The sequence below is a fragment of the Ahaetulla prasina genome, chromosome 1 (genome assembly GCF_028640845.1).
Source record: "Ahaetulla prasina isolate Xishuangbanna chromosome 1, ASM2864084v1, whole genome shotgun sequence".
NCBI classification, from domain to species: Eukaryota; Metazoa; Chordata; class Lepidosauria; order Squamata; family Colubridae; genus Ahaetulla; species Ahaetulla prasina.
Genome location: NC_080539.1, coordinates 321333462 through 321346196, shown reverse-complemented (window position 1 = coordinate 321346196; position 12735 = coordinate 321333462). Strand labels below are relative to the sequence as shown.

The 12735-nt window shown below is 36.1% G+C and overlaps 1 protein-coding gene across 1 annotated transcript in view; it reads right to left on the bottom strand.

Moving 5' to 3' along the window:
• IFT43 (intraflagellar transport 43) overlaps window positions 1-12735 on the bottom strand; it is a 63857-nt gene that overhangs the window by 26535 nt on the left and 24587 nt on the right. Inside the window, exon 4 of the mRNA XM_058162406.1 lies at window positions 585-620. Coding sequence (XP_058018389.1) covers window positions 585-620 — 36 coding nt within the window. The remainder of the gene's footprint in view (window positions 1-584; window positions 621-12735) is intronic.

Sequence of the window (12735 nt, the reverse complement as noted above, 5' to 3'; positions counted from 1 at the left end):
ACCATATAAATTTAATGAACAAACAGATAGATAGACAGACAAACCATTGTAAAAATCCAATCCACAAGCATCAGCAATGAAAGCAGCTTTTTAAAAGAGTGGCTTCCAAATGTCCAGTTCTTATTTTAAATTATTTATAATACTTCAGATGTTAAGTTGAAGTTCTTTGGAAGATCAAAAGACTTCAGTCTAATCTATTCCTCTGACATTTAAGAAAATAGTTCATAAGATTGTACAGCAATCTAGTTTCCAAGAAAAAATGATTTGGAGCATGCATAGGTACATATCTTTGCACATATTACCAACCCTGTACCTTTTCCCAGGGTCATATAGTATTTGAACTTAAGCAGTTATCTTTGATCAAAGGATGAATATGCAGGTGCATCCATATGTGCTGTGAATCGCCTTTTCCCTTTTAAATTTAGATCGCTGCATAGCCCAACAGCTTATAACAATTTCAATACACGTGATCAATCTACAAAAATATTTATAGGGACAGTAGCCACAAACATAAAATGATGAAAATATAAAGTTTTTCTTAACATTTATGTGGAAACATAGTAGACAATGAGGGAGTCACTTACTCTTCAACTTCTTGTTCTACAGGTTTCTTTTTTGACCTAAAAGACAACAAAGGGCTACAATGAACAATGGAAAAAAAACAAAGCTCACGATATTCAAAGTTATTCAAAGTTTCAGGAGAAGTACATCTTGATTCAATGCATTTATCTGAAAGGAAATCTACATTTTCTCCAAATTATTCATCTTTCAAATAAAAAGATCATATTTGATTCATTGAGGGTATAGCAAAGAAGCCTGATCAGTTCTTTTTTCTTTCAGCTTCTTTTTTAGCATTGAGCTAGTCACTGTTCTGACCCAGCCTTAGTAGAAGCAAAAAACAGACTCCTTGTCACGAAAACCCCCTCTTTATTTACCTCTTGTGAATTAATTGCATTCACCCATCGAAAAGTCCAGGCAATAGTCCTTCAAGGAGTTAATGGCAGCAACAGACCTTATAAGTTCCTTGCGATAATTGCAAGGCTGTGAGCTCCTAGCTGAAAGGCTGAAAATTAAGTTCTGGCAAGCAGACTTTGTGGCATGAAACACGATGAGCAAAATCTTCAGAAATACGAACTGTTGTCTCCTACGACAATCACTCCCCTTTCCTGCTATTTCTTCCACAGCCAAGGAGGAGCCATTCAGTGTCCATGTATGCTTTGCTTCCCAAGTCAACTCCTTGTCCTCTGTTGTTTCCCTTTCCTAACTGCTCTGTGCATATGAGCATCTGGAACAGGCCCCAGCTGTTCTTCCTCCTCATTCATATCAGCCGCCAAAGGCAGCTGCCTCTGCGGTGGCTGGGAAATGTCTGACGGTCCTGGGTCTGACACAGAGCATCCATCAGAGCCTTCCCCAGACTCCAGAACTGGTCCAAGTTCCTTCCCAACCTCCTCATTGTCCAAGTCTGCCGCCAGCTCTGCTGGTGGCTGGCAGGCCACAACATCACTCAACTCACAGAGCTGCCATTGTGGGGGGAAACTGAACACAGTCTTAAGCTCATAAGAAAAGGCAGGATATAAAGGTAACAAAGAAACAAGTAAAATGATAAAACATATATAATATGTCACATATTACCCAAGTGCTGAGGAAGGCAACAGTTTAATAACTCTGGTTTTAATTCTGAGATCTTAGATTGTTTGGCTGAATGGAAATTTGCAAGTAGGATGTGATCAACGTGGTATATGGTGGCTTGGTCTCCAATGATTCCCACAAAGGTTCTCCTAACTTTCCTCCAGCAACCGCCTGTACTCTCTCTTTAACACCTGGGGATTAAGTGTGCTGCTACCAGTTACTTTATCCCAGATCAATGACCTCTTTGTCACTGATTTATCAGAAGAGGAATAATTGGGAAATTCCCTTCCTTCATATCTATAAAAGTCAGATACCTTTGCTAGAATGCACACCACTGGCTCATTAAGAATTTTAAATCTTTATTACATTTTACAATGTAAAAGACCTAGATAGAGCTGAGGAAAAAAATAAGAGGAAAGGAAAGAAGAATGAACAATTGCTTTATGGAGAACCTGATCGCTGTCAGTTGCTCCTTCCAGCCCAGGAACTTATAGAAAAGCATATATTCAAACACACAGCCTGGAGAAGAGTCCACAAATTAAATTAAAACATGAACTCTACTGCAACTAGCCTTACTGATCTGAGCTGGCTGTCCAAATTCACTACATTTCATTTGATTCACTATTGACTGTGGCTTTGTTCTTAGCTGCTCTTATTTGGGGTTAAGTAACCATAAGCAGGTAAAACCCAACTTTATTCCTTGACTCCAGTCCGAAAAGAAGATATTAAGAAAGCCTTGACCCAATACAGTGACTGTAGGCTATTTAGATGGGGTGAACTTTTTAAGAAGTACCCTGATTGTATCATCACTGTCTATTTTATTCTATGTCACTAAACATTAAAAAGCAAACAGAATCCAGTCTTTTAGAGAATATTTGTACTTATCTCAAAGCAGCTGCAGTTTTGTTTTACTCTTTTTTTAGAGAGACACTGTATCAATGAGATGGGCAGCACAGAAATTTAATAAATAAACAAATAAATATAATTTTAATATCTATTGCTATTTGATTCTATAACTTATTTTTATCATCTTATTGATGTTTTGACTCTTAAGTTGTTAATCATCAAAAATGAAAAGATTAAAAGATACAGTTGAGAAAATAATTAAAGATAAATAAATTAAAGATCAAACACAAACTGACACAAAGCATCCTCAATGTTTTGCTTGTTTTTCTTCTCAACTCATCTGTACCGATAGGTCAGCAACTTTTCTTTAACCCTTTTAGTGCGAAATCTCTTGTAATGGAATTTCCCCACATTCACTATAAGAATCTGCATTCATATGATCTCCATTCATATATAGCTTTATGAAAGAGATGCAAAAATTCTCATAGTTCATTTTATACAAGAATCAAGTGAAGACACACAAATTATTCACAATATCACTATTACTATTCTTCTGCAACATCTGAAATTGCTCTCAAGGTTGAATTGAATACATTGAATCATGAGACAAAAATAGGTCCTGGGGAGATATTTTTTAACACTATTACGTGAAAAGGAGCCCCTGAATATTCTTCAAAATTAAAGCAATGTAAGAATAAAGCTTTTTTAATTCTCAGAGGAAGATTATGATACAACTTTACCTTTGCCCTGCTACTTTTAACTATAAACGATTATTATTAACCCCAGCTATCTCTTATAATCCTGGAAGTATTCATTTTAGGTGCCCTGGAGATCAGGCAAAATCTGGTTGCATTACTATCAGTTTTTAATAATCTTTAAATGTTATTAAATGAATATTAAATATTATTATTATTATTATTATTATTATTATTATTATTATTATTATTATTATTATTATTATTATTACTATTGCTATTATTACTATTATTACTATTTAATGATATTGTGAAGAATGGGGCAGAAGAAGATACCAGACAATTCACTTGTTCTTCACCACCCCAGCAAGCCCAGAACTAATTCAGATCCGATTAGGAGTCCTTGTTCAATATTCAAAATGTAGAACATAGAGGTTGCTGAACCAGCACTTTGAAAAGTTAATTAAATGTCAGGTTTCTTTTTAACAGATACTCCATCATTTGCTGATTGCTTTGACTGTTTCACAAGATGAAGTTTTTTAACTCTGCACATTGGGAAATACTCTTTCCCCACTCCCTGGAGCAAAGAGCACAGCATGACAAGGTACATAATAAGGCTGTACTCTACCACCACATGTTCTGCTTTTACAAAAAAGAGATCACTGAAAATTTCAGAGATAATGCCTATTTCTTTAAGTCTGTGGAAATTGTCTCATTCTCATTTTTAAAAAAGCAGCCTTCATTTTCAATTATACAAACAGTGCAAACTTTTCATGTTTTGGTTCAAATCATTTGGTACTAGTCTAAGAGACATTTGAGGACCATCATAGAAAGTATACATCACCTCAACTGCAGTATCTTTTACTACAGAAGTCAATCAAACAAACAAATATAAACTATTTATACAGTCATCTGTGAGTCAGTTTGGCAAAGACAGTTATTCTCACATGCACACAAGAGAGAGAAAAGTAGGAGAATGGTACAAAAAGTTTGAAATCAGTCCTTTACAAAGCATGTTAGTGTGAATAAAGGCCTCTTCCCTTAACTTTTAAGAAGACACAAACTTTTAAAAATCTTGTGTGATTATCTGAAGCCTGTCCCCAGATGTTTGTCCCCAAATGAAAAGTACTTCTTGCAGATCAGCTAAAAGTGTGAAACATAACAACTGAGGATAGACACACAAACAATTATTTGGGATACCCCACAAAACCCCTTTGCAAGCCTTCCTGAAAATACAGTTCTTTGCTTGAGGGAGAGCTCTGTTCTCACATACTACTGTATTTTGTGAAGTATCGCTTTTGAATAATTTGTACGGCTGTGATTCAAAAGCCATCAAATCTAATGATAAAGTATTCTGATTCTAACATCACATATGTAAATTTCTTCCCTCACAAGTGGTATCTGTTCTGATGGCAGAGAGACATAGGAAAGTCTTCCCAATTTGCTCAGACTAGAGTTTTTTTTTTTTTTTGTTTTTTTTTTGCATTTATATCCCGCCCTTCTCCGAAGACTCAGGGCGGCTTACACTATGTCAAGCAATAGTCTTCATCCATTTGTATATTATATACAAAGTCAACTTATTGCCCCCCAACAATCTGGGTCCTCATTTTACCTACCTTATAAAGGATGGAAGGCTGAGTCAACCTTGGGCCTGGTGGGACTTGAACCTGCAATATTGCAAGCAGCTGCTGTTAATAATAGGCTGCATTAGCCTGTTGCGCCACCAGAGGCCCTGGAGGTTAACTCCCCAACCCTTCCCTAAGAGTTTCAGAGAACTCAAAAGCTTATATCCTCTATTCAGCCCTTTGATTAATCTTAATATGAATTAGAATCCACAAAAATTGTTTTATAAGTCAGCCACGATATAATGGTTTTAATGTGTATATCATATCTATTTCATAAAGAAAATACAGATAGTCCAGTTCATTTAGTGACCATTCAAAGTTACAATGGCACTGAAGAAAATGAATTATGACAGGTTTTCACACTTATGACCATTGCAGCATTCCCATAGTCACCTGTTCAAAATTCAGATGTTTGGCATCTGGTTCATATTTAAAACAGTTGCAGTGTCCCGAGGTCATGTGATCACCTTTTGTGACCTTCTGACAAGCAAAGCCAACGGGGAAGCCGGATTCACTTAACAACTTTGTTACTAACTTGAAGAGCACCGGGAGGCTCCAGCTAGTCCAGAATGCGGCTGCGCGGGTAATTGTGGGAGCATCACGTTGCTCCCATATAACACCTATCCTGAGCGGCCTGCACTGGCTGCCGGTAGCCTTCCGGGTGCAATTCAAGGTGCTAGTGCTCACCTTTAAAGCGCTCCATTGCTTAGGACCGGGCTATTTACGAGACCGCCTTCTGCCACCGATAGCCTCCCAACGACCTGTGCGCTCCCACAAAGCGGGCCTGCTCCGGGTGCCATCAGCCAAACAGTGCCGGCTGGTGACCCCCAGGGGGAGAGCCTTCTCTGTGGCAGCACCGACCCTATGGAATGAGTTACCTCCAGGGTTACGCCAACTTCCCGACCTCCGTACCTTCAAGCGGGAACTGAAGACTCTGCTATTTAATCGGGCGGGACTAGCCTAAATATTTATTTTAATTTAATATTTTAGTTTAACTTAATTTTAATTGAATTTTAATTGTATTAATCTATTTATAATTTTATATTCTAAGGGTTTTATATCGGTCTCTGACCGTTTTAGTTTAAATTGGCTGGTTAAATATTTCATTTTAAATGTATTTTAAATTTGGGATTTGTATTGTGTACCTATGTGTTTTAAATAAGGCTGTACACCGCCCTGAGTCCTTCGGGAAAAGGGCGGTCTAGAAATCTAATTAATAAAATAAATAAATAAATAAAATAAACAACTGCAGTGATTCACTTAACAATTGTGGCAAGAATAGTCGTAAAATGGGGCAAAACTCACTTAACAAATGTCTCACTTAACAATAGAAATTTTGGATTCAATTGTGATTGTAAATCGAGGACTACCTCTAATCCAGGAGAATTATTAAAAAGAGAGAAAGCTATGCCATGGATTGTCCTGAAATGTCAGATAAAAATATAAATATTTTGTAGATATAGAATATATCTTTAGAACTCCTTCTTTTTCAGATACGTACTATAGGACAAATGTTTGAAATGGAAGCAGCTTTCCTATGTATGCAACAGAGATGTTCAGATTTTCTTCTCTCACCGCTAAGCAGCTTTCTAGATTTGGAGTGAAGAAGCAATTCTCCATAAATGCTATATCTCTGAGGTTAAGTGCTGAAGGGTGAAAGACAGCATTAATGTAGACATCCTCTTTGTTAAAACATTTTATTCCTATTTAATGGAATATTGAAAAGATTTAATGGAGATAAAATAGCTAAGCTTCAAGAAGAGCCAGGATACTAAATTCATGCAGGATGACAATGTTCAGCGGTTAATTAGACACCGTTAACCTGTTTTAACAGGTGACATAAGTGGGATAAATGTGGGCAAATGCCCTTGAAATTCGTTAATATCTGTAGCCCACAAAGGCTAGTTTTTTCTTGTACTTATATTTCATGTAGCCGCAAGTCAGTCTACTGTAAAAGCATATAACAGAAAATGAATGTATTTCATATTGTTCAGGGAAAGAAGAAAAAATAACACAAGGTATTATGAGGAATACTGGATAAAAAAGCATGAACTGAAAAAGACTATGAGAAAAAAAAATTATTAGATCATACTAAACAATTCGGGGTGCTAACTTTATTTTCCTGAAACTTGCTTAAGAACTAATTATTTATTTTTAGATCTCCTTAATACAAAAGGGATTTCAGGGCAGTTTCTAAGCAAGAGAAATAAAAAATACACATTTACTACCAATTCCAAATATTAGGCGCAAAATATTAGCCTGGTGACACCTTTACACAACAGCCATCTCCTAAGGAAATGTATGTAAATAGCATCATGTTATTTATTGTCTTGGCACAACCAAGTGCAATATGTCACCGTTGGCTAAATGCTGAAAACACAGTTAAATAGCACATTCAGTTCAAAGGAAGGAAAAGAAAGTAGAATAGGCAAATAATCTATAAGGTTAAAATTAACTATGCAAACAATGTGCAGATGAGTTTTGAGGAAAGCAAAAAGCTCCATTAAGGTGATTTTCCTACAAAGTGATCAGTTTGGTTTCTCGTTCTTCATTAGACTAACATACTTGGAGACCCAATCTGGCTTAGTGGTTAAGGCACCACTTAGAATAGAAAGCAAAAGACTGAGTTCTAGTCCCACCTGAGCCATGAAAGCCAGCTGGGTAACCTTGTGCAAGTCACTCATTTTCAGTCCAACTCACCTCACAATGTTGTTGTTGTTGGGGGGGGGGAATAAGGCGAGGAAGGTGTGTTGGATATATTTGCTGCCTTGAGTTATTTGTAAAATTAAAGGCGGGATATAAATAACAAAGTAAAATAATACCCTAGCAACACATTATTCTCCAGTTCTATTACAGACTGATATTTTCTGATCCCATTTGCACAACATACTTACTTAATCAGCTATTAGTATAATGAAGTCAAACCTCCTTACTGGAATTCTACTGGCACTCAGGCACACTGAATAAGACAGAATCACAATTTTAAGAAAAGAGGAGCCTCAACTATTTTCTCCAATCTTGGCTGTAATCAATGAGGAACAGAGAAATACAGGCAAGCTTCATGGTATCACCAATCTCTTTTTCATTGATCATTTTTTTATTTATTTGTCACAACATTATATACAAGCACATATAATGAAAGAAAACAATAGGACAGGAACGGTAGGCATGCCCCTTATAGTCCTCTTAGGAATGGGGTGAGGTCAATGGTAGACAGGTTTTGGTTAAAGCTTTTGGGAGTTTGAGAAGAGACCACAGAGTCAGGTAGTGTGTTCCAAGCGTTAACAACTGTTACAAAAGTCATGTTTTCTGCAATCAAGATTGAAGCGGTTAACATTAAGTTTGAATCTATTGTTTGCTCTTGTATTATTGTGACTGAAGCTGAAGTAGTCTTTAACAGGAAGGACATTGCAATAGATGATTCTGTGTGTTAAACACAGGTCATGTTGGAGTCGGCAGAGTTCTAAGTTTTCTAATCCCAGGATTTCAAGTCTGGAGGTACAAGGTATTTTGTTGTTTACAGAGGAACGGAGAACTCTTCTTGTAAAATATTTCTGGACTCGTTCAATTGTATTAATGTCAGAGATGTGGTATGGGTTCCAGACAGGTGAGCTGTATTCAAGAATGGGTCTTGCAAATGTTTTGTACGCTCTGGTTAATAGTGTAGTGTTTTTGGAAAAGAAGCTACGCAAAATTAGGTTTACAACTCATAGAGCCTTTTTTGCTATGTAGTTGCAATGAGCTTTGGCACTTAGATCATTTGATATGAAAACTCCAAGGTCTTTTACAGGGTTGGGGTCATCAGTAAGTTAATGTCCATCAAGCTTGTACTTAGTGTTTGGGTTCTTTTTTCCAATATGTAAGACTAAGCATTTGCTGGTTGAGATTTGGAGTTGCCAAGTTTTAGACCAATCAGATACAAAGTCAAGGTCTTTTTGAAGGGTAGTAGTATTGTTGATGGTGTTAAATAGTTTAACATCTTCAGCAAAGAGAACACAATAACTTGAGATATGGTCGCAGAGATCATTTATGTATAGTATGAAGAGTGTTGGTCTGAGAACGCTGCCTTGAGGAACGCCACTTTTGACAGGAACAGGATTTGATAGAGCATTGCCAATTTTGATCACTTGTTGTCTGTTTGATAGGAAAGCAGTTATCCAATTGTGAAGAGGTCCTGAAATGCCATAGGATTTTAGTTTTAGGAGAAGTTTATTGTGTACTACTGATTCAAAAGCTTTGCAGAAGTCTATGTAGATTGCATCTATTGCTTTGCCTTGATCAAGATTAGTAGTCCATATGTTTTTGCAGTGAAGAAGTTGTAAGTTACATGATAATTTTTCCTGAAACCAAATTGTTTATTAGAGAGTAGGTTGTTTGTTTCTAGGAGGAGGGTAATGGATTGGTTGATGATAGATTCCATTATTTTGCAGGTGACGCAGCATAGAGAGATTGGTCTATAGTTTTCAACAAGGCTGGGATCTCCTTTTTTGAAGATAGGGATGACTGTGGTTAGAAACCAAAGTTTGGGAAGGGAACCAGTCGTGAAAGCGTTATCAAAGATTATGCTTAGGGGTTCTGCTATATTAATTGAAAGTTTTTTTAAGAAGTATGCACATAGTCCATCAGGCCCAATAGATAAAGATGGTTTCAGGTTGTGAAGAGCTTTTTCAATATTATCCTCTGTGAAGTCATATAATCATACAAGCATTAGTGTATGAAAGGAAGATGAAAAGAGTAATGGGGAATAGGCAAGCCCCAGTTTACAAAAACGCTTACAATTTTCTCTACTTGTCTATCCCTGCTGTTTGCTTCCCTTGCAGCAACACCATCCTTCTCTGTAACACAAAATCCTCTTAGGGAGTAGAAGATCAGCTATAATGATTCCTGCACAAGTAACTCTGACTGACAACTAACACACACACACACATACACCATGTGAAACTCATAAGAAAGAAAAATTATTTCTTTCTGCAAGGAAAACAAAACTAATGAAACAGAAAAGTAACAGAAAAGGAGATAAGCCTTTATAGAACCCAGAAAAGGGACAAAATGGACGTGACAGAATTGCCTTTAAACCGTTTAGAGCACATCCTGGAGATCCATAGCACCTAGTGAGGGAATATGGTGTAAATAGTTTCAGATTTTTGGCATAAGAGCCTCTGATGAGTTTTTTCCATTTGGCAGTTCCCACAAAGAATCTCACTGAGGTAGATAAAGTAAGTAGCTTGATTGACTTCTACGGCCAATCGTTGTCAAAGAATTGTTCAGCAGCGAATAGAACTTGACTTTTCCAATGGGTCTGTGCCTTTTACTCAGAGGACTGAATAAATCGGACTGGGCAACTACCTCACTTTGAATAGGGTAACCAATGTTTGCATGGGGGATGGCATCTAACCCCAACAAAATCTGGGACTATTTTGAATGAAACTGTTATCGTTAGCATCTCTGATTTAATCTTTAGCTGATTGGATTTAGGTGTTCACATAATGGTTCCTCCCCAATTAAGCAAGTTGTGCAAGCAAAGCTTTTGTTTATACTACACAAACCATCACAAGACAAATTAAATGAGTAGAGAATGGCATGGGGCATAATTCTGAGTGCCACTGAAACAAAGACTGGAATGTGTACTTATTTCTGTGCAATGTTTGCCCCCTTCTGACTAAATTTATAATGGTATTTATTTTTCCTTTTTTTCCTTTATCTCCACTTTAAATTCCTCACTACTGAAATTCTGCTTTAGAAAAAGCAAAAGCAAAAACCTAATGTACCAGTTAATAGGAATCACACAAATGTAAAGAAATCTCATTTTTGCTAAATATTTATCCAAATTGTCATTTAGCTGAAAATTCTTGTTCAATTTTAAAAATCTATATAATACAGAAGGTTTGCATTCAGTGAGTGACTGGAATGATACGGTTACTATACTCTGCAAGCCTTAACAATGACTTTTAGCTGAGATTCTGAATACTGAAGACTTGACTGAACTCAGCAGCAAGCAATGTTGTACTCAAGGAATCTTATTACTTTGAAAATTTTCAGAAATAAAAAGCATATGAATATATGTTCATAGAAATACACTGCTTGACTTTTTACTTCTGGAAAGTAACAAATAAAAATTTCCTCAGTGCTGCCACTTATGAAGAATGGGACCGTCTGAGCTCTGCAGGAAGTCAGTGAGTAGAATATCAAAGATATTGAAGGTCCAAATGCAGAAGACCCATCACAGCTGAAGGGGATGTTTCCAAATGGAAGTGAATGCACTGCTTAGCCTAAGCTGTTTCTCTTTTATGAATGACCTGCAAAACGAAAGCTCCTTGAAGATGCCCTCTTGCTAGAAGAACAGAAAGGAAAAGAAAGTACTGATGTTCACAGAAATTCTATTTTTGAAGAAAGGATTCATCAAAGGAAAGGTAGACCCAGTTGCTAGGCTTATCATATTAAAAATCCCTGCTTTTGAACAAAACTACTGACAATATTAGGGGTATGCACTGATAACCCCCTACTCAAGGAATTTGGGGGGGGGGAACAATTTCGTCTCTGGTATAAACTACAATAGAACAATTTGCAAGGCCAAAGTTTTTAACTATCATGATACACAATCTGGGCAGTAATTTACTGTACATTCAAACTAAAGAATCAGGGCAGGATTCCCAATACCTAAGAGCAGGAATACTGCACTTAATCTACTTTCTAATACTCTCCAGAAAATTATTTTGGCCTATATATACATGGATTTCCATTTCTACTTATAAACTTCATATCTGCTAAAATTTCAAACGTCTGGCTATTATACACTATATTTTTATTTAGGAATGAATGAAATAATATACATAAAATACATATATACATAATTTTTACTGCAGAACTGAATACCCTGCCAGAGCTGTCTAAACTGTGCAGGATTTCTTGAAATATCTCTTTTTATTGTGTTTGCTTGAGTTTCAGAACAGAGAATAACATCATGGATGGGCAATTTCCCCCCCAAAAGTTATATTCATGATTTTTATTTGTATTAAAAACTAAACAGAAACAGAAAGGATTGTTCATTTTTAGATGGGATTATTATAAATTTATGAAAGATAAGACATGTTAGCTCTACCTTAATTGTGTATAAGTGATGTCATTCAACAGAGCAATGTATTATAGTCTTTCCAACAAAAATTGTAATCTCTGTTCTATTTGAATATTACCATTCCTAAAATCTTGGGAAGGGAATGCTGATTACAAAATTCAGTGAATAAGTGATAAGAGCCAGTATGGTATATGGGTTAAGTGTTGGACCACTAATGGTGTGGGCCACGTACTAATCCACTTTCAGTGGTGGCAATTCTCTAGTTGACTTTCTGACAATCACTATCTCTCAGCCCAATCTACATGCAAAGTTGTTCTGAAAAAAAAAATAGGAAAAAGGGCAGCATATACCACCCTGAGCTCCTGGATAAAGATGAAGATAAAATTTAATAGCAATACCTTAATAATACTTAGTTCCTTATTAGATTTAACTTGATGAATTGAAAACTATCTTTAGATAGATTTTTACTCCAAAAGCATTTTATTAAAATAAATTTGATAAAAATAAAAAAAATACGATTTAAATAAAAAAATACAATTTATTTATTTTTAATCCTATTTTTTTATTTTTTTAAAAAAGCATCAATTTTTATCCACTTCTGGGACTTTAGAATTCAAACAGACAAGCATCAGGGTATTGATTGCTGGTGAGGAGGTGTTTTGGTCTTTTTGTACCCTTCTTGGCTTGTTGATTGTCTCCTGCACAGTATGTAGATGTTGCTTATGTCTATGTATCCCATTGATGGCCAATTTGTCAGAATGTCAAGCTTTCAGAAGAATTCAAATACCTCCCCAACAGCAATCAACACCCAGATAAACATAGATTAACTCCAAGATTAATATCAGACCAATAATCATGAAGTAAATAA